We start from the raw sequence: 21,779 nt of genomic DNA on the forward strand, positions 1-21,779 counted from the left end.
GATGCCCTTGGCAGGTGTCCTCTGGAGGGTGCAGGCCTGGATGGGCCGGGACGACTTTCAGGATTCGACGTGTCAGCCTGTTCTGCCCGCTGCCCATGAGATGTATGGGAAGCACCGGCATGGACTCCATCACTTCTTCCTCCCTAGGGGTGCTTAGTTGACCCAGGGCTACTCCATGGGATGGAGGGGAGGCCGGAGAGAGGTCGAGGTGTCACCGTCACCTGGCACTGCCAATCCTGGAGGATAGCCCTCGTCCAAAACATGGTCTTGATACCTTCAGCCATGGCGCACTGAGACTGTGCCATGTCCCTCAGAGACTGTGCCATGTCCCTCAGATACTGCGCCATGTCCCTCAGCGACTGCGCCATGTCCCTCAGCGACTGCGCCATGTCCCTCAGCGACTGCGCCACGTCCCTCAGTGACTGCGCCATGCCCTTCAGCGACTGTGCCATGTCCTTCAGCGACTGTGCCATGTCCTTCAGAGACGGTGTCATGTCCTTCAGAGACTGACTAAGGTTAGTCAGCGCCCAGCAAATGCTCTTGGCCCATCCACAAAGCGTCATGGCTGAAGGCATCAAGCTCTTGAATGGCGCAGCAATGTCCTTGAGCATCTGGGACATGTCCGTCTGTGACTAAGCTCTCCAGTCCTGTGCCTCAGCCATGCACATCACAGTGTGCCCTAAGACTTGGACGTTCTGACACATGGCTCTGAACGTCTTGCCCCAGACCTTCCACCAAGGCCACCACCCTTTCAGTATTGGCCTGGATGCCGTGCATTGTCGGCACCATCTCCTGCGCGTGAAGGAAGCTGGACTCTTCCAGCTGTACTTGCAGACACTGAAAAGCTGCTGCCACTCTCGCCTGTAGGTTCTGGTTCTGCATCTGTGACAGTGCTGGGATCATCTTTTCCAGAAGCACAACATCTGTCTGGTGACAGCTGTTCCCTGGGATTGGACAGCCCCCCGACCTGTCCACTCTTGGCAATCCCTGCCTCCACCTGATGAGCTGCATCATCGTGTGTGTGGTGCTCACCAGAGCTTGACCCAGGAACCCGATTGCTAACATTACCCACCGAGGTGAGAGAATCTGCGATGGTGGATGGTGTAGGTGAAGGCAGTGGCAAGATGTCAGTGTTTTTCCCGGAGTGGTACTCAGGCATATGCCGAGGGTCTGGATGGGGGTCAGTGACCCCAAATGGCCCGACCTCGTCTGACGGTGATCCTGCAAGACAAAAGAAATGAGGTGAGATCTAGCGATGGACTGGTCTGTGGGAGAGGGGTGACTCACTTGCTACAGCGACAACTGCGTTACATTGGGCTCTCACTTGTTTGGCACATGCCGAACTCCATCGCAGCCACTGCCCTCTCCTCAGCCTTCACCCAAGTTGCAGGACTCAGGGTAGTGGGTGCCTGGAACTCGCTGCCTGAGGTGGTGGTGGAAGCAGGGACGATAGTGACGTTTAAGGGGCATCTTGACAAATACATGAATAGGATGGGAATAGAGGGATATGGACCCCGGAAGTGTAGAAGTTTTAGTTTAGACGGGCAGCATGGTCGGCGCAGACTTGGAGGGCCGAAGGGCCTGTTCCTGTGCTGTACTTTTCTTTGTTCTTTCCTCAGATGGGGTGTGGACCCAAATACCTGGGACTCCCCTTCCCGTTTCCTGGTGCTCCCAGCAATTATGGGTCGCCTTATCCTTGGTGACACAGAAAGGACATAGTGAGACACTGGGAATCTGTAGCTGGTGCATATGTGCGCAGGGCTCCTGGCCAAAGAGGACAATAATGTGTTGGGGTTTTATGGTGGGTGGGTTGTAAGGGAGGCCCAGGCAGGTGGGGTGTTGGTGGCCTCTAGTGGATTGGGGGTTGATGTGAAGATTGGGGATGGGGTAATACCAGGGGCACAGGTGTGGCTACTCATCCAAGCTGCTCTTGTTTATTTTCTTTCGGCATTGCGTGCCAGTCCTCATCCCAGACGTACCTAGCGGGAATGTGCAGTTCCCACAATTCTACTTCGGCGGCAGCACTTAGTCTCCAGAACGAAGATGAATCATGGAGCCGCTCTTATGGCCATCCACCAGGAAGTGTGAGAAACAGCTTATGTACAACTCTCCCTTCCCAGTTATATACCACAGGAAGATGGTGCAGCACAGATCAACTTGCCTCAGATCAGAAACAAAGTGCACAAAAATATTTATTAATTTACAAAATGTGGGTGTCAGTGTCAAGAACAGCATTTATTGCCCATCGCTAATGATGGGCCTCCAAAAGTCCTCACACCATGCCTGAGTGCTAATGTTCTAAAACCCAGTTCCACTAAGAACCTAGCTAAAATTAGAATCTGTTTCAATGGTAAACAGATTCTTTGGTAAATTAGTTCAACAATGATACCATTTTGTTCTCTTTTTTTTTTTAAATTGTCTCCATTTTCTCACTTGCCAGGGATTCAGCTATTTGCATCATGATATAGCCAAGATCAGAGATGGTACAGAGCATTAACTTAAAACTCACCATCAGTACAGGTACAATATCGGGAAATGTAAGATGTAATTCAAACATGCCAAATTTGATGCAAATATTTTCCCTTCCTGCCAAAGGGAGCACTTTGTTTCCATACCAAATTCCATCGAGGAAAATATCCAATAAATATCCATATGTGGTACCGGCCAAATTGGGGGGGCGGGGGGGGGGGGACGACATGTAGATTTAAATTTTCATATTGATCCTAGTTTGTTTTTTTCTTTAGCTCTCTTTTGTAAATTCAATCATTTCTTGGTTGCTTTGCTTTGTACTATGCGCGGTTAAGAAATGAGTATGTTAACGTACGAACTGGGGGCAGCACGGTAGGCTTCGAAGTCCCAGGTTCGATCCCGGCTCTGGGTCACCGTCCATGTGGAGTTTGCACATTCTCCCAGTGTTTGGGTGGGTTTTGCCCCAACAACCCAAAAATATGCAGGGTAGGTGGACTGGGCACGCTAAATGCCCCTTAATTGGAAAAAATGAATTGGGTACTCTAAAATTTTTTTTTTAAGTTTAAAAAAAGTTAACGTACGAACTGAAATGTGTAACATAAAAATGTGAAAACCAGTAAAAACATTTTTTTTTAAAAATGTATACAAAGGGTAAGGAAATCACCAGCATGTAGTTTCTCACCTTTTAACTTCTTGCCCCCTTTGTTTAGATGGTGAGTCACCCCCATTAAGAATCTGTTCCAAATTTTTTGTCTCCACTGACCCATTCTGCTCAGAACCAGAAAGGCCTAGTAATGATCGCACTCTCTGTGACCGTACATCTAGAATTGTGTCTGTGTAACCAACTTCTTGTAAATACCTGTGAAATTCGAAATAAAAATATCTGAGGTTCCAATGCAAAATTTTGCATTCAGTTAAGCACATAATATATTTTCAGCTTTCATATTAAAGAATTTTACATTTTCTACTATTTCGATAGATTTTTTATAATGTTTACGAAAAGTCAAGTATTAAATAGTTTTCAGTATTCTTTAATAGGAGATGAACAGCAATCACGAAGTCAGTAGCAGGCTTTACTGCTAACAGTAAGACTGCTTTTGCTAAATCTTGTTAAAGTACAATTGACAACATATTAGCCAATTACAATCATCATTTAGGTGCAAGATATTTCTTACCTTAAATCAAAATTGATATTCATAATAAACCATAAATTGTTTTATTAAAATATATATATTTAAATTAGTAACTGTTAATTCTATGAGTGCATAATATAAACCAATAAAACACTCCATGAACCAGTTGGTAAAATAAAGCAATTTCTTTGAAAATTAACCAAACTTCCGATGGGCAATTACCCTGCTCCCAGAGCCCTCCAAAAAAGTATTTGACTCGGAATTAGAGTCAGGGACTTTGGACATAGAATCATAAAATACCCATACAATACAGAAGGAGGCCATTCGGCCCATTGAGTCGGCATCGACCCGCTGAAAGAGCACCCTACCCTGGCCCACTCCCCCGCCCTAGCCCCATAACCCCACCATACCTTTGTACACTATGGGGCAATTTAGCATGGCCAATCCACCTAATCTGCACATCTTTGGACTGTGGGAGGAAACCGGAGCACCCAGAGGAAATCCACGCAGACATGGGGAGAATGTGCATACTCCACAAGGACAGTCAATCATGGTCAGAAACGAACCTGGGTCCCTGGTACTGTGAGGCAGCAATGCTAACCACTGTGCCACTCATAAGTTCTGATTTACTTACCTGAGATGAGAAACTTCAGTTATGATGACAGATTGGAGAGGTTGGGACTATTCTTCTTGGAGAGAAGGAGGCTAAGAAGATATTTGATTGAGATGCACAAAATCATGAGAGAGCTGGACAGATTAGATAGGGATAAACTGTTCCCGCACGTGAAGAATCAAGAACATGAGGGCACAGATTAAAGTGATTTGCAAAAGAAGGATATGTATTATGAGCAAAACTTTCTTCACACAATGAGCGGTTCAAGTCTGGAATGTATTGCCTGGAAATGTGGTGGAGGCAAATTCAACTGAGGCATTCAAAAGTGCATTATATGATTATTTTAATAGAAGCAGTATACAGAGGTAGGGGGAAAATGCAAGGGAATGGCACTAAGTCATAACGTTCATTTGGAGAGCTGGCGGAGGCACGATGGATCTGATGGCTTCCTTCTGCGCTGTAACAATTCTGTGGTTCTGGATTGTTACTCAGGAAATATTAGTCAGAAAATTCTTAGTCTAACATCTAAATACCTACATGACCCCATCTGCTACCACCTTGACTCTACGAATACCCCGCCACCCGTCCCAAATAGTTCTCACCAGCCCATTACCCCCATCCCTCCCAATCGACCTGACCAGTCCCCACCCCTGACATTTCCCCCCATGATCCGATCTGACTAGCCCCCTGCCACCTGAGTCCCTTGACCCAAACTGACCCGATTAGACCCTGCCACTTGACTCTCCCAACTGGACTAGCCCCCCCACCACCTGACTACTTCCTTGACCCAAATGGAGAAGACCCCACCACCCGACTGCCCCGAACCCACCGACCAGATCTGCCAATCCCTCAATCGACCGACACGTGCACCTACCACTTGCCAACCCACCCAACTGTCCCTCTACCCACTCACCAATATACTGAGGACTTTCAAACACTAACCAGAATATTGCAGCTAGTGCTGTATAAAGGGGAAATGGGTTATGTGTAGATCGCATTGCTGCTCTCTGAGGGTTCCTACGCTGAGGCAGTTCTACAGATTCACCATCGGAAGTTAGAACCTTTTCAATGTATGCAGATAAGTGGATAGTTTTCTGTCTGACCAGAGTTGGACATAGGGATTCTGACTCTGTTCATAGGTTTTGGGTCAATATAGATATATTTCAAATCTGTTCATTTAAAATTCTGCTTTCAATTGCTTTGATAGGAGCAAATAAAGTTCATAGTACTCACTGCCTGAGCAACTGTCTGCCTTGTTTCCAAGTCAACTGACTGTTCTGAGGCACAGGTAGCACCTCTGTCTCTTTGGTTTCTTCTAGAAAAGCAAACAAATGTCACTAGAAGATTAAAATAGCAAGATCCCATCAAAAAAGCAGCAGGCAGCCAAAGGGGTACACTATTGCAAAAAGTGATTCTTGAGGTCACATTCTTTCCTGCAAATTTGGTCCTCCATTATTTAAGCCTTAATGTTTGTGAAACCGCCATTACCCTACCCCACCCACCACCTTCCAGGTCATCCCAAATAAAGTCAGAACAAAGTCACAAACTAAACATCTCGTTCTGCTCATCCACAAAGAGCATTGACCTCACCTTACTTTCTTACCACCATACAGTCAGAAATGTCAAAGAATATCAAATCATTGGGTCCGGTCTTGAAAACAATCCACTTGCTCAGTAGCAGTCATCTGTTTCTGGTTTTGCCTGACATGGGTATCTTTAAACTCAGGCAAGTATAACTTAAGCTCATGGAGAAACTTGAAGGGAAATGGATACTCTATTAGCAGGTTTTATTTAGCCGCAAATAAGAGAAAAATATGTGATGACTTCTTCCAAAAGAGAAGAAATAAAATGGTTTAACATTCTGGTTAAACTTGGTGGAGAATGAACAAAATATTTAGCTCACAAATGGATTTTTTCTCCAGAGAGAAGTGGAAACATATTCTCGACAGCATCTTCCCCCAGTCATTAACTTCTTTAACTAACTTAATTCTGCTTTTTTCTTTAAAAGAAAACCTCAATCCTTAAGAAACAGAATAAGTGCACTCTGTTAAGATTGGTCACTTGATACCAAGACGGTATTGGTAGATTAGAACTCTTGGTTCTTCGTGTACATGTTGGAGTCAAGCAAATCTAAATTGGTCATTAAAGATGCTCGCATTGAAATGATACAAACCTTTGAGACACAATTCCTCAAGATCTGAAACGGCAGCTTTTCGTGAACTCTGAAAATAGACTTCATTGACCATTCTTCTCTTAATAGGCGAAGTTGAGATTATTTTCAGTTTACCAAGGTTCTCTCAAAGGCATGAGTGCCTTTGCACAGCAACCTTGAATGCACTGTGCATTGAAATAAACAGGTCATTTACAACTTCCTTTTTGTTACTTCCAGACTTGGCTACTCCAATGCAATAATCTCGCAGACTCTACCTTCCATAAACTTGAACTCTGCTGTCCATGACTCAATCCCCATCAAATCCGGTTTACCCATTTCCTCTGTGTTTGTTGTCCTAACACTGGCACTCGTTAAGCAATCCCTCAATTTTAAAATTCCCATCCTCATTTTCAAAGATCTCCATAGCTTGCCAAACCCCCGCTACCCCAACTTTAACCTGCTTCAGTCCTTACCCCTCTGAGATAACCAATTCTGGTCTCTTGGGAATCACCAATTTTAATTGCTTCACCATTGGTGGAGGCCATGGATTATCCGATTTCCAGGCTATGTCTGGAGGATCTGTAGCGTTGTACGTGGGAAAAATTGGTGCAGCCCCAGCACCGATCCTTAGACCGGTGAGGGGCTGGGAGCCGCGCCACAAAAAAGCACAGCCGTCCCAAAATAAATGCCTGGAGAATTGCTGGGCCCATGGCCACGCATGCACACGGCGATGACCTGCAGTGGCCGCGCTGTACAACATGGCGCCGCCCGTGCATGGACCCAACCTGCCAGATAGTGCTCTCCCTAGCCACCCCCGGGCCACCCCACACCAGTACCCCCCAGACCTTGCCGAAGCCCCCCCCCCCTTCACCAGCCAGCAGCATGGCTCCCGCCCGACTGCTGGCGGCGCTGGATACAGTCCGCAGCCGCCATGCCGGGTTCCCGACCACTGAGACCGCACATCCCGCCACGGTCTGGAACTCAGCCCATCGGGGGAGGGCCTTCAGGTAATGTCCTGAGGCCGTCCCAACGGCGTATGGCGCGCTCCTCGATGATGCCGTTCTGAAGGGGGCGGAGCATCTGAAAACAAGCACCGACCCCGATTCCATCGTTAAAAAGGGATTCTCCGCCCGATCGCCGATTACGAAATCGGCGTCGGGGAGTGGAGAATCCTGCCCCATGTCTTCAACTGCCTTTCTATCTGTCCATCTCTCTTTCTCCTTTACGAAGTTCTTTAAAACCTCTCTCCTTAACAAGTTTTGAGTCATCTTCCCCAATATCTCCTCTTGTGGCTTGATGTCAAATGTTGCTTGATGTCAAATGTTGCTTTTTAATGCTCCTGTGAAATATTTTGGAATTTTTATAATGTAAAATGTTCTATACAAATGCAAATTCTATTGTTTGTCAGGACCTGTAAAGAGAAACTGCCCGGACAGTTTAGAAGAAAAATTGGACTTCGAATTTTTCCTTCAATGAATTAGAGTCTTAAAAATGGCACTGAATGGGAAATAATTTTGTATTCATTATGACAATCTAGCGTTAGGTACACCACAAGAATCTAGGGTTAGGTACTCCACAAACCAACTTCAAAATAAAGACATGGGTATAATTTGGAATTACAATATAAATTGTACCCATAATTACACCACTTTTGTAAAGTATTGCCCCTTACTCAAATTCATTTGTATTTCAGCAAATGTTAAATCTGCCATGAAGCTCCCCAAGAGGGCGCAGGAGTGTGTCGACTCGCTGCATGCTCTCTCAAACAGATCCTCTTCCTACATCTCCTATAACTGTGCGTTGTTTTTTTCATGTACTAAATGATCTGTTTGGGCTGCACGCAGAAAAATACTTTTCACTGAACCTCGGTACAGATGACAATAAACAAATCCATCCATCCATCCTAGTGGCATAGTGATAAAACTAACTTTTAAAGTTGCTTTAGAAACATTTTCTTCCAATATAAAGTCAGACGTTAAGTATGTTTGCTGATGTATGCACAATGTTCAGCACCTTTTGTGACTCCTCAGATACTGAAGTAGTCTATTTCCAAATATAGCAAGATCTGGATAATATCCCGGCTTGGGCTAACAAGTGGCAAGTAACATTTGTGCCAAACAAATGGCAGACAATTACCTCCTATATGAGAGAATCAAACCATCACCACTTGACATTCAACGGCATTTCCATTGCTGCATCCCTCGCTATCAACATCTTGGGTGTGGTTTGTTTCGAATTACTAGCTTTCGGAGCACAGCTCCTTCCTTGTCTATATATATATATATATATATATATATTTATTTTTCTGGAACCTACCTCTTCATTCACCTGAGGAAGGAGCTGTGCTCCGAAAGCTAGTGATTCGAAACAAACCTGTTGGACTTTAACCTGGTGTCGGAAGACTTCTTACTGTGCTCACCCCAATCCAACGTCGGCATCTCCACATCATGGCTACCATCGACACCGCAAACTGCCGGCTCAAGTGGAGAGAATCTCCAAGTAGATCGCGCATATTGACACTGACATTAAGTTTCAAAGACTCGCATTCAAAGTATCGTCTTGCATCTTCGACTTTGTCTATATATATATATATATGTTTCTGGAACCCACATCTTCATTCACCTGAGGAAGGAGCTGTGCTCCGAAAGCTAGTGATTCGAAACAAACCTGTTGGATTTAACCTGGACTTCTTACTGAACATCTTGGGAGTTACCATTGACCAGAAACTGAACTGAACTAGCTATATAAATACTGTGGCTACAAGATCTGGTCAGAGGCTAGAAAGTCTGCGGTGGTAACTCACCTCCTGACTCTCCAAAGCCTGTCCACCATCTACAATGCCTAAGTCAGGGGTCTGATGGAATACTCTCCACTTTCTTGGGTGAGTGGAGCTCCAACAACACTTAAGTAGTTCAACACCAGCCAGGACTTGGCAGCCTGCTTGATTGGCATCCCTTCCACAAACTTCACTCCCTCCACCACTGTTATTTTACAACTTAAAAAATAAGAATTGTTGAAATATAAAACCTGAATTCAGACTAATTTTGGGGGGATTTTTTAAAATTCTAGATGCGAGTTGTCCTCACAAAGCAAGTCTCCAATGCCACCAAGTGATAAGTGTACATGTGCACACCAACATTCTCTGTAGCATTTTTCTTATGTACGACCTTATCCATTTTAGTGCATTGGGCCCTTTATTTTGGTTGTACAGCACGGACAGCACCATGATTAGTACTGTTGATTCACAGCACCAGGGACCCGGGTTTGATTCCCGGCTTGGGTCACTGTCTGTGCAGTCTGCACGTTCTCTCCGTGTCTATGTGAGCTTCCGCCGGGTGCTCTGGTTTCCACCCACAAGTCCCAAAAGACATGCTGTTAGGTGATTTGGACATTCTGAATTCTCCCTCAGTGTACCCGAACAGGCGCCGGAATGTGGCGACTAGGAGCTTTTCACAGTAACGTCATTTCAGTGTTAATGTAAGCCTACTTGTGACACTAATAAAGATTATTATAAAAACAGCCGTTTCCGAATTATGGGTCGTGTTCCCCAATGGGGTTGCAGAAACAGCATTTGGGGTCCCCTCGTCCAATACAGCAATGGTGACTATGGGAAGGAAACTCTGGCAAGACAGCCCTGGGCCCACTGGATCAATGTCACCGAGCAACAAAGGGATTACGGTGTATGTGGGAGGAGGGAGCTTATATGGGTGAGGGGAAAGAGAGAGAGAGAGAGAGAGAGAGAGAGAGAGAGAGAGAGAGAGAGAGAGAGAGAGAGAGAGAGAGGGGGAATGGGCTGACTACTCTGTGTGTGGGGGTGGTGGTAGTAGAGGTAGAGGAAAGGGGAGTGCTTACTGTGTGTGTGGAAGGGAAGAGGTGATTGAAGAGAGGGCTGATTCCTAAGAGTATGGACAGGGGCAGAGGGACTGATTATAAATGTTGGGGTCAAGGAGAGGGGATTCACTGAGTCATCACACGTGAATATGGAGAACCTGACTGAAAGTCACGAGTAAACTTATTAAGTTTTACACAGTACTTTAAAAACAATTTCTCACATCTATATGATGTTGAACTATAATGTGAACTCTAATAATTATACACTGAATGTTACTAAGCTGCTCCATTGCTGTTTAACACTTAGTTTTGAAGAATTAAAATGAGGTCTCATTGAAATATATTTTGGGGAGCAAAGCCTCAGAGGAAAGAAACATTGCTGCACACCCCATCAGTTCACTGCTTAGCCCAAAGGTAAATAAGTCAAAATTCAAACAAATTAACTTTGATTTGATTTGATTTATTGTCACACATGCTGAAGTACAGTGAAAACTACTTTTCTGCGGCCAAGGGAACATACACAGTACGTACATAGTAGACAAAAAAAGAATAATCAACAGAGTACATTGACAAATGTTACATCAACAAACAGTGTTTGGTTACAGTGCGGACCAAGGGGCCAAACAAAGCAAATACATGAGCAAGAGCAGCATAGGGCATTGTGAATAGTGTTCTTACAGGGAACAGATCAGTCCGAGGGAGAGTCGTTAAGGAGTCAAGTCGCTGCGGGGAAGAAACTGTTCCTACGTCTGGATGTGCAGGTCTTCAGACTTCTATATCTTCTGCCTGATGGAAGGATCTGGAAAAAGGCAAAGCCTGGGTGGGAGGGGTTTCTGATAATGTTGTCTGCCTTCCTGAGGCAGCGGGAGGTGTAGGCAGAATCAATGTGCGGGTGGCAAGCTTGTGTGATGCGTTGGGCTGAGTTCACCACACTGCAGTTTCTTGCGATCTTGGGCCGAGCAATTGCTATGCCAAGCTGTGATGCAGCCAGATGGGATGTTCTCTATGGCACATCTGTAGAAGTTTGTGAGAGTTGATGCAGACATGCCAAATTTCTTTAGCTTTCATAGGAAGTAGAGACGCTGTTGGGCTTTCTTGACTTTTGCATCAATGTGAGTGGACCAGGACAGACAGTTGGTGATGGTGACCCCCAAGAACGTGGTCTTTCCGACATTTAGAAAGGTTGTTTTCAGTACACCATGTAACCAAGTGATTTATCGCCCTTCTGTAGTCTGATTCGTCGTTGTTTGAGACCCACCACAGTCGTATCATCCGCAAACTTATAGATTGAGTTGGAGTTAAATCTTGCCACACAGTCATGTGTGTACATGGAGTATAGTAGAGGACTGAACGCACATCTCTACGGGGACCCGGTGCTGAGGACTATTGTGGAGGAGGTGCTGTTCCCTATCCTGACAGATTGCGGTCTGTTGGTGAGGAAGTCAAGGATCCAGCTACACAGGGAGGGGTCAAGTCCAAGATTGCAGAGTTTGGTTATAAGTCTAGTCGAGATAATGGTGTTGAAGGTAGAGCTGTAGTCTATGAACAGCAGTCGCACGTAGGTGCGCTTGTTGTCGAGGTGTTCGAGTGTTGATTGTAGAGCCAGGGAGATAGCATCTGCTGTGGACCGGTTGCGATGACAGGCGAACTGCAGTAGATCGAGATCATCTGGGAAGCTTGTGTTGATCAGTCTCTTGACTAGCCGCTCAAAACATTTCATGATAACAGACGTCAGGGCCACCGGTCGGTAGTCGTTGAGGCAAGCTACCTTGTTCTTCTTTGGTACTGGTATTATGGTGTTAATAAATACCAATATTTATAGATTTATAATCCAACCAAGTTATTTCTTTAAAAGGTTTTCCCAAATCAAAATTTTCTTAAACTGATTTAATACTATAATGATCAAATGAAATCCTTTGGACCCATTATTTTGATGGGCTCCTTTCACAATTTGTTCTATTACGCCATCACACATCCTCATTGCTACCTATTTAGACTACAGGGCCATTCACCAACAAACAGAATTTTTTTTAAAGGAGCTGAACATTTTTAAATGACTGCTTTAAGTAGTCTGGTAGTGTCTTTAAGTAAGAAAAAAAATCTTACCTGTATGTACCTAGACACTTGCAAGTGAAAGTACATTAAACAGGCAACCATTTTTCTTTGGCTAGTTTTGATTGTAACAGGAGGGCTAATCAGACTGCTCTGAAGCCTATTAATATTATACGGCTATTGATTTATCTTCATGCTGTAATATTGTTAACCTTTACCCATTGTTTGTTAAGCAATTTTAAGTCACTTTAGGCTTTTCAATTGGAGGTTCTGTAGAGGTAGGACTCTGTGATGCAGAATGGCACTGGATCAAAGACTGACAAAGGATGTTTCATTTGATAGACTAGCAATCTTGTGCAACAAGATTAAAACAACGGATGAGGTAATAATATAACCGAGCTCATCACTGAACAGAAACTGAAGTTATTGATCAGATATCACCAGTTAAAATATAGGATTCAACAATTTTATAACTCAGAATAGTGTGGACTGGTTTATGCAGGGATTAAGGTAAATGTATGAAAATATATGGTTTGTAAGAAAAATCCAGGTTCATAAATGCCTAAGATCATCGACATGGATACCACCATTACACGTGAATACACCATCCACCAGGTACGCGGTACATACTCGTGCAACTCGGCCAACGTTGTCTACCTCATACGCTGCCTACCTCATACGCTGCAGGAAAGGATGTCCCGAAGCGTGGTACATTGGCGAGACCTTGCAGACGCTGCGACAACGAATGAACGGACATCGTGCGACAATCACCAGGCAGGAATGTTCCCATCCAGTCGGGGAACACTTCAGCAGTCAAGGGCATTCAGCCTCTGATCTCCGGGTAAGCGTTCTCCAAGGCGGCCTTCAGGATGCGCGACAATGCAGAATCGCCGAGCAGAAGCTTATAGCCAAGTTCCGCACACGTGAGTGCGGCCTCAACCGGGACCTGGGATTCATGTCGCATTACATTCATCCCCCACCATCTGGCCTGCGAAATCCGACCAACTGTCCTGGCTTGGTACAATTCACACCTCTTTAACCTGGGGTTACCCCATCTCTGGATCTGTGAAGATTTAATCACCTGCTAATGCTCGCATTCCAAGCATTGTCTGGCATCTTTGAATCTGTCTATATACATGTTTCTGGAACATACTTCTTCATTCACCTGAGGAAGGAGCAGCGCTCCGAAAGCTAGTGACATCGAAACAAACCTATTGGACTTTAACCTGGTGTTGTAAAACTTCTTACTAAGATATTGAGCTCAGCGCTCATTTGAGTCAGCCAACTAAAGCAGCAAGATTGGGTCAAATCTTCCAGGTATGACCATCAGGTTGCCATTTCCCTCCTACTTACTCTTTTAGACTGGAGCTCCACGTTTCTTGTCCAGACTTCTGATGTGGACATCCTGAGAATTGTGCAGTGTAGCTACTCCTGCAGTTGTTCAGCGTATTGTAGGAGTGACAGGGGGGCACAAAGCCACACCCTTTTTCTTTACTAGCTGTTGTAACAATTAAGTTTAAACATCCTAGCCACTTCAATGAGCGAGGAAAGTAGGTAACTGTGAAAGGTAAGTAGCTGAGGGTATAGGATGGCTGGGGGGAGGGAGGGGTCAGGATTGGGTGCGTGGTCGAGGGGGAGGGGGGCATGGAGTGGAATGATCAGTTAGTTACACAGGAGGTAGGACTGGTTTTAATCGTTCTAATTTTTCCTGGATACTTATTTTGTTAGTAAGTCGGAACATTCAAATTCTCTGACTTTTGGAGCTTTGTGGATCCCAGGTACATGCAAGTTGAAACTTCCAGGGGAATTCCCATGCAGTCCTTGCGTAGGAACTTCCAAGGCATTTCCCAGCACTGGGGATCTCTTGGCATACCTCTGGGATACAGCCCTTTGGAGGCCATAAGATCTGGGTTACTGTTTTCACTAAGTACTGTCTTAGGCATAAACTATGTACTGTGATAACTCTGTGATACTCTATTTTCAACATTTAGAACTTTATTGATTGAGAAACATAGAAAATAGGAGCAGGAGGAGGTCATTCAGCCCCTTGAGCCTGCTTTGCCATTCATTATGATCATCGCTGATCATCCAATTCTTCAGCCTAATCCCACTTTTCCAAAATCCTTTGATCCCCTTTGCCCGAAGTGTTAGAATTAACTGCTTCTTGAATACATGTAATATTTTGGCCTCAACTGCTTCCTGTGGTAATGGATTCCACAGATTCAAGAAATTTCTCCTCATCTCCATCCTAAATGGCCAACCCCATATCCTCAGACTGTGCAGTGAACCGTGAGGAAGATAGTGATAGACTTCAAAGCAGACACAGTCTGGCTGTTGGAATGGGTAGAAGCAGGATAGCTGTAAATTAATGCACAGCCATGTGAAGTATCATTTTCGTAGGAAGAGCAAGGAGAAACAATATAAAATAAAGGGTACAATGCTGAAAGGGGTGCAATAGCAGAGACACCTGGGGTTACACATGACAAAGATCATTGAAGGTGGCAGGGCAGCCTGACAAAGCAGCTAAAAAGGGACGTGGGATTGTGGGGTGTAATAATTGAAAATATAAAGGCAGATATGGAGAACCTTTATAAAACACTGGGTTGAGTAACTGGAATATTGTACTAATTCTGGGCACCACATTTCAGGAATGATATAAAGGATATAGAGATGCAGAAATTATTTCTAGAGATGTTAGCCTTCATTTACGTAGTTGATGGGAGATGGTTGCTCTCCTCAGAGAAGGTTGAGAGGAGATTTAATGGAGGTGTTCAGGGTCTAGAAAGAGAAAAGCTATTCCCATTAGTGGAGTCGAGAACTAAAGGATTACCAAAAAAAACAATGACAGCTGAGAAAGAATTCTTTACATGCAGCTAGTGGCTAGGAATTGGAATATGCTTCCCGAGAGCATGGTGGAGGCAGATCCAATCATGGTTTCCAAAATCACCTGGAGAGCAAAGATCTGTTGACCTAATGGGAAAAAGCAGGGGAGTGGAACGAACTCTTGCAGATAGCTAGCAGACACAATGGGCTGAATGACCTTTGTGCTGTAACCATTCTCTGATTCATTCTATAATTAAAGATGCTGAATATTCCAAGGCAGATATTTATATCTAACGAACCTAATATCCCCCACGAGATCCATGGAGACACCCAAATTGATCGTGGAACATGAGCTCCCCTGCTAGTGGGCGGAGGAACATCAGCTGGAGCTCATGGAAATCACCTCATAAAAGCTGGCCGGGACTGGGACCACTGAGAACTTAGCCCTGATTGGAATTGTGAAATTGTAGGCCGCATTGCGGCCTTTACTGTTGTCAAATTTAACTTTGTTTGGATTTACCTTTTCGGGCCTCCTGAGGATATGTACTGGCGATGAGGAAAACAACAGCTGCGATCCTAGACATCTTGACCCTACTGGAATTCCCCAGTAGAAGAACAAGGTCAGTGAAACTTTAAAAATGCTGTTTTTAGGAAGGCTCGAGGCCATTGATACAGGCACGGAAGACTGGGCCCAGATGGTTTAGGTGGGAGGGTTTCAGTTACGTGGATAATTGGAGCACATTCTGGGAAGGTGGGACCTGTACAAACAGGACGGTTTGCACCTGAACCAGGGGGGCTCCAATATCCTGGGAGGAAAATTTGCTACGGCTCTTCGGAGGGGGTTAAAATAATTTGTCAGGGGGATGGGAAAACGAGTTGTAGTCCAGAAGCCAGTGTTGAGAGTAGTGAGGTACTAAGGAGGGTATCAAGGTCGCAGGAGTGTACCGGCAGACAGGAAGGTGGGTTGAAGTGTGTTTACTTTAATGCAAGGAGCATCAAGAATAAGGTAGGTGAACTTGGAGCGTGGATTGGTACTTGGGACTACGATGCTGTGGCCATTACGGAGACATGGTTATAACAGGGACAGGAATGGTTGTTGGAAGTTCTGGGGTACAAATGTTTCAGTAAGAGTAGGGAAGGTGGTAAAAGAGATGGAGGAATAGCATTGTTAATCAAGGATAGTTTAACGGCTACAGAAAGACAGTTCGAGGGGCGTCTGCCTACTGAGGTAATATGGGCTGAAGTTAGAAATAGGAAAAGAGCGGTCACGTTGTTAGGAGTTTTCTATTGGCCCCCAAATAGTAAGAGAGATGTGGAGGAAGAAATTGCAAAGCAGATTATGGATAGGTGTGGAGGTCTCAGGGTAGTTGCCATGGGTGACTTTAACTTTCCAAATATTGATTGGAACCTGTATAGGTCGAACAGTTCAGATGGGGCAGTTTTTGAACAGTGTGTGCAGGAGGGTTTCCTGACACAATATGTGGCTAGGCCGACAAGAGGTGGGGCCACATTGGATTTGGTACGGTGTAATGAACCGGGCCAAGTGTTAGATTTGTTTGTGGGAGAGCACTTTGGAGACAGTGACCACAATTCGGTGTCTTTCACTATTGCAATGAAGAGGGATAGGGCCATGCGGCAGGGCAAGGTTTATAATTGGGGGAGGGGTAATTATGATGCGATTAGGCAAGAATTAGGGAGCATAAGATGGGAACAGAAACTGTCTGGGAAAGGCACAAATGAAAAGTGGAGCTTGTTCAAGGAACAAATACTGCGTTGTCCTTGATAGGCGTGTCCCAGGCAGGGAGGAAATGGCCGTGTGAGAGAACCATGGTTCACAAAAGAGGTTGAATGTCGTCAAGAGGAAAAAGGATGAGAAAACAAGGTTCAGTTGGGTCGCTTGAGGATTACAAGGTAGCAAGGAATGCCCCGTGCGGGGCAGCACGGTAGCATTGTGGATAGCACAATTGCTTCACAGCTCCAGGGTCCCAGGTTCGATTCCGGCTTGGGTCACTGTCTGTGCGGAGTCTGCACATCCTCCCCGTGTGTGCGTGGGTTTCCTCCGGGTGCTCCGGTTTCCTCCCACAGTCCAAAGATGTGCAGGTTAGGTGGATTGGCCATGATAAATTGCCCTTAGTGTCCAAAATTGCACTTAGTGTTGGGTGGGGTTACTGGGTTATGGGGATAGGGGGGGAGGTGTTGCCCTTGGGTAGGGTGCTCGTTCCAAGAGCCGGTGCAGACTCGATGGGCCGAATGGCCTCCTTCTGCACTGTAAATTCTATGATAACTAAAAAAAGGGCTTAGGAGAGCTAGGAGGGGGCATGAGAAGTCCTTGGCGGGTCGGATCAAGGAAAACCCCAAGGCTTTTTAACTCTTATGTGAGAAATAAAAGAATGACCAGGGTGAGGTTAGGGCTAGTCAAGGACAGTAGTGGGAACTTGTGCATGGAGTCAGAAGAGATAGGAGAGGCGTTGAATGAATACTTTTCTTCAGTGTTCACCAAGGAGAGGGGCTATGTTTTTGAGGATGAGTGTGTGATACAGGCGGGTAGGCTGGAGGAGGTAAATGTTCTGAGGGAAGATGTATCTGCAATTTTGAAAAACCTGAGGGTTGACAAGTACCCTGGGCCAGATGGGATATATCCTAGGATTCTTTGGGAGGCAAGGGATGAGATTGCAGATCCTTTGGCTTTGATCTATGGGTCCTCACTGTCCACGGGGATAGTGCCAGAGGACTGGAGAGTGGCGAATGTTGTTCCTCTGTTCAAGAAAGGGAATAGGAATGACCCTGGTAAGTATAGGGCGGTTAGTCTTACTTCAGTGGTCGGTAAGTTAATGGAAAAGGTCCTGAGCGATAGGATTAATGACCATTTGGAAAGATGCCGCTTAATCCGGGATAGTCAACACAAATTTGATTGAATTCTTTGAGGAGGCAACTAAGTATGTTGATGAAGGTAGAGCAGTTGATGTCGTATACATGGATTTCAGTCAGGCATTTGATAAGGTTCCCCATGGTCGGCTCATGAAGAAAGTAAGGAGGTGTGGGATAGAGGGAAATTTGGCCAATTGGATAAGTAACTGGCTATCACACAGAAGACAAAGGGTGGTGGTGGATGGAAAATTTTCAGACTGGAGACCAGTTACCAGCGGTGTACCACAGGGATCAGTGCTGGGTCCTCTGCGATTTGTAATTTTTATAAATGACTTGCAGGAGGGGGCTGAGGGGTGGGTCAGTAAATTTGCTGATGACACCAAGATCGGTGGACGTAGTGAATGAGGTGGAGGGCTGTTGGAGGCTGCAAAGAGACACTGATAGGATGCAGAGATGGGCCGAAAAATGGCAGATGGAGTTTAACCCTGATAAGTGTGAGGTGATTCATTTTGGAAGGACAAATTTGAATGCGGATTACAGGATCAACGGCAGGGTTCTGAGGAATGTGGAGGAACAGAGATATCTTGGGGTTCAGTCGACAGATCTCTGAAGGTTGCCACTCAAGCGGATAGAGCCGTGAAGAAGGCCGATAGTGTGTTAGCGTTTATTAACAGGGGGCTTGAGTTTAAGAACCGTGGGGTTATGCTGCAACTGTACAGGACCCCGGTGAGACCACATTTGGAGTATTGTGTGCAGTTCTGGTCACCTCACTACAGGAGGGATGTGGAAGCATTGGAAAGGGTGCAAAGGAGATTTACCAGGATGCTGCCTGGTTTGGAGGGTAGGTCTTATGAGGAAAGGTTGAGGGAGCTAGGGCTTTTCTCATTGAAGCGCAGGGGGATGACTTAATAGGAGGTTCATAAGATGATGAGGGGGATAGATAGAGTGGACGTTCAGAGACTATTTCCTCGGGTGGATGTAGCTGTTACAAGGGGGCATAACCATAAGGTTCGGGGTGGGAGATATAGGAGGGATGTCCGAGGTAGGTTCTTTACTCAGAGTGGTTAGGGTGTGGAATGGACTGCCTACTGTGATAGTGGAGTCGGACACTTTAGGAACTTTCAAGCGGTTATTGGATAGGCACATGGAGCTCACCAGAATGACAAGGAGTTGTTTAACTGCATGAACTCAGCTTGATCTTGGTTTCGGACAAAGCTCGGCACAACATCGAGGGCTGAAGGACCTGTTCTGTGCTGTACTGTTCTAAAGCGAACGGATGCGGTCTTCTTCCACGAAAATGCTGTTGTTGGAGACAAGCAGCATAAGGTAATAATCCTGATCGCCTGCGGGCCCCGACATTCAGGTTAATTAAGAGCCTCACCTATCCGGCGGCCCCAAACTCGAGTACCTTTAACGAACTCGTGGAACTTATTACAAATCATTATGACCCCAAGCCATCGGTAATCATGCAAAGATGCCGCTTTAGTACGGCCAGGCGAACACCTGGGGAATCGGTTACGGAGATTTTGATGCACCTTCAAAAGTTAGTAGAGTATTAGGATTTCAGCCCACCCCTCCCAGAGATGTTGAGAGATCAGTTATTGTGTGGCATAAACAATATGGTGACCCAAAGGAATTTGTTAGCCTTGGATCTAAAAAGGGCCATAAAATTGTCACTCTCCTGCAAGAATGCGGAAAAGAGAGTTCAGGAAATCCAGAGTGGACTGAGTTGGCTGGCCCCCATTCTGATGAGCAACGTTCCCCCAGACATATGATTTTCATGACTCAGTCACCTCCAAAACAGCGCCCTGGACAGACTTGCTGGCCAAGGGCCTCCACAGTCTGATGGGGAATCTCCTCAGAGGACATTGAGGTACCCACAACAGTGCACACTTACCGTCACGGGAACCGTGGCGGTCGAGGCCACCAGAATCACCAGTGACTGCATCGCCAGAGCCAGGTGATACAAGCACCCCATGCCAGGACTTTGCACATTGCCCTGCTCGAAGAACACAGCTTCATGCAGTTAAACTGCATCAGGGGCCCCAAAGTAGTCCCAATAAGAATAACGATCCACGGTGATGGTCACCCCTTAGACATAGAAATCAATACGGGGAAAGTGTTTCAATTATTGGACAATAGACGTTCCATAAGGTTTGTCTGGGGATCCAACACCTGGGCTTGAAGGATACCAAGGCCTGGCTGGCAACATACACTGGAGAGCCATTAACCATCAAGGGGACCACAGTGACCCTAGTTACCCACGGACAGCAGTTGGATTGGCTACCACTGGTAGAGGTTCAGGGGTCCGGAATCACCCTCCTGGGCCATGACTGGTTCGAACGACTCCACTTAGACGGGCAACAAATCTTCCAGATGGGTACTGATTGTTTGCACAAAGTCCTCGGAAAGTATCCAGACCTTTTCCAGGATGGCCTCGGAAAGACAAGGGAGCGACAGCTAAAATCTACGTTGATCCAGAGGCCCAGGCCAAATATTTTCGGGCCCCTCCGGTCCCATACACCCTACTGTCAAAGGTGGATGATGAGCTGAGCCAGCTGGAGAACTTAGGCATCATACGCCCGGTTCAGTTCGCAAAGTGGTCAGTGCCAGTGGTCCTGGTGTTGAAGCCAGACAAGACCATTCGCCTGTATGGCGATTACAAAATGACAGTCAACATGGCCTCCCGCCTGGACAGGTACCCCATGCCACGCATAGAGGACCTATACACAAAGTTAGCTGGGAGCACTCCTCCACGAAGCTGGACATGACCCATGTGTACCTCCAGCTGGGGTTAGACACCGTGTCTAGAAAATATGTCACCGTCAACACCCACAGGGGGCTGTACGAGTATACCTGGCTTACATTTGGGGATATCGGCTTGTGCAATGTTCCAGCGGGTGATAGAAAACATCCTCCAAGTATTCCCCAGGGTGGCTGTCTACCTGGACGATTTATTTATTACAGGAGCCACCAAGAAGGAACACCAGGGTAACCCAGAAGAGGTTCTTCGACCGTTTTCCAACATGGGCATCTGCCTGAAATGGGTCAAGTGCATCGTCCAGGCGAAAGAGGTCACATATGGGTGCCGTGCCGATAAGGATGGGTTTCACCCAGTAGAGGAAAAAGTTGGACTGTCAAGGGAGCTCCGACACCGGAGAATACGACAGAGCTGAGGTTGTTCCTCAGGCTTGTCAACTATTCTGGGAAATTAATCCCGAACCTGGCAACCTTATTGGCGCTTCTAAAAAAAAAGTAGAAATGGGTATGGAAATCACCATAAGTGGAAGCATTCGTCAGGGTGAAGTGGAAATTGCGATCTTCAAAACCGTTTAGATATTACGACCTGTGGAAGGCGCTCGTCCTCACGTGTGATGCCTCTCCACATGGCGTTGGACAGTGTTGTCCCATCGGTGGGACAATGGAAACGCCGATAGCCTATGTGTCCAGGGCTCTGGGTGATGCAGAGAGCCGCTATGTGCAAATTGAAAAGGATAGTGTGGCTGTGATTTTTGCAGTGAAGAAATTTCATCAGAACGTCTCCGGGCATCATGGTACAGTATTCATGAATCATACGCCTTTACTGGGCCTGTGCAAGGAGGATACTGCCGATAGCTTCGGCCAGGATCCAACGGTGGACTTTGCTGTTGACGGAAAACGAATATACATTCAAATATGGTTCAGGCGCACAGATTGCGCACGTGGATGCCTTTAACCGACTCCCATTGCCTGTAAGCCTTGCTCCCCGCCGGAAGCGGACAGTCATTTTGGCATTAAACTTTACGAATACATTACCATCATAACCGGCGGCACAGTAGCAGTGGTTAGCACTGTTGCT

The 21,779-nt window shown here is 45.9% G+C and overlaps 1 protein-coding gene across 4 annotated transcripts in view; it reads right to left on the bottom strand.

The window, feature by feature from the left end:
* The window catches only part of strn3 (striatin, calmodulin binding protein 3), a 437,029-nt gene that overhangs the window by 237,770 nt on the left and 177,480 nt on the right, over positions 1–21,779 (bottom strand). For all 4 annotated transcript variants that reach the window (XM_072488228.1, XM_072488218.1, XM_072488210.1 and 1 more), the window contains 2 exons: positions 5,449–5,530; positions 3,152–3,328 (listed from right to left, as the gene is read on the bottom strand). In XM_072488228.1, the coding sequence (XP_072344329.1) occupies positions 3,152–3,328; positions 5,449–5,530 (259 nt within the window). The remainder of the gene's footprint in view (positions 1–3,151; positions 3,329–5,448; positions 5,531–21,779) is intronic.

The sequence above is a fragment of the Scyliorhinus torazame genome, chromosome 2 (genome assembly GCF_047496885.1).
Source record: "Scyliorhinus torazame isolate Kashiwa2021f chromosome 2, sScyTor2.1, whole genome shotgun sequence".
Taxonomy (NCBI): Eukaryota; Metazoa; Chordata; class Chondrichthyes; order Carcharhiniformes; family Scyliorhinidae; genus Scyliorhinus; species Scyliorhinus torazame.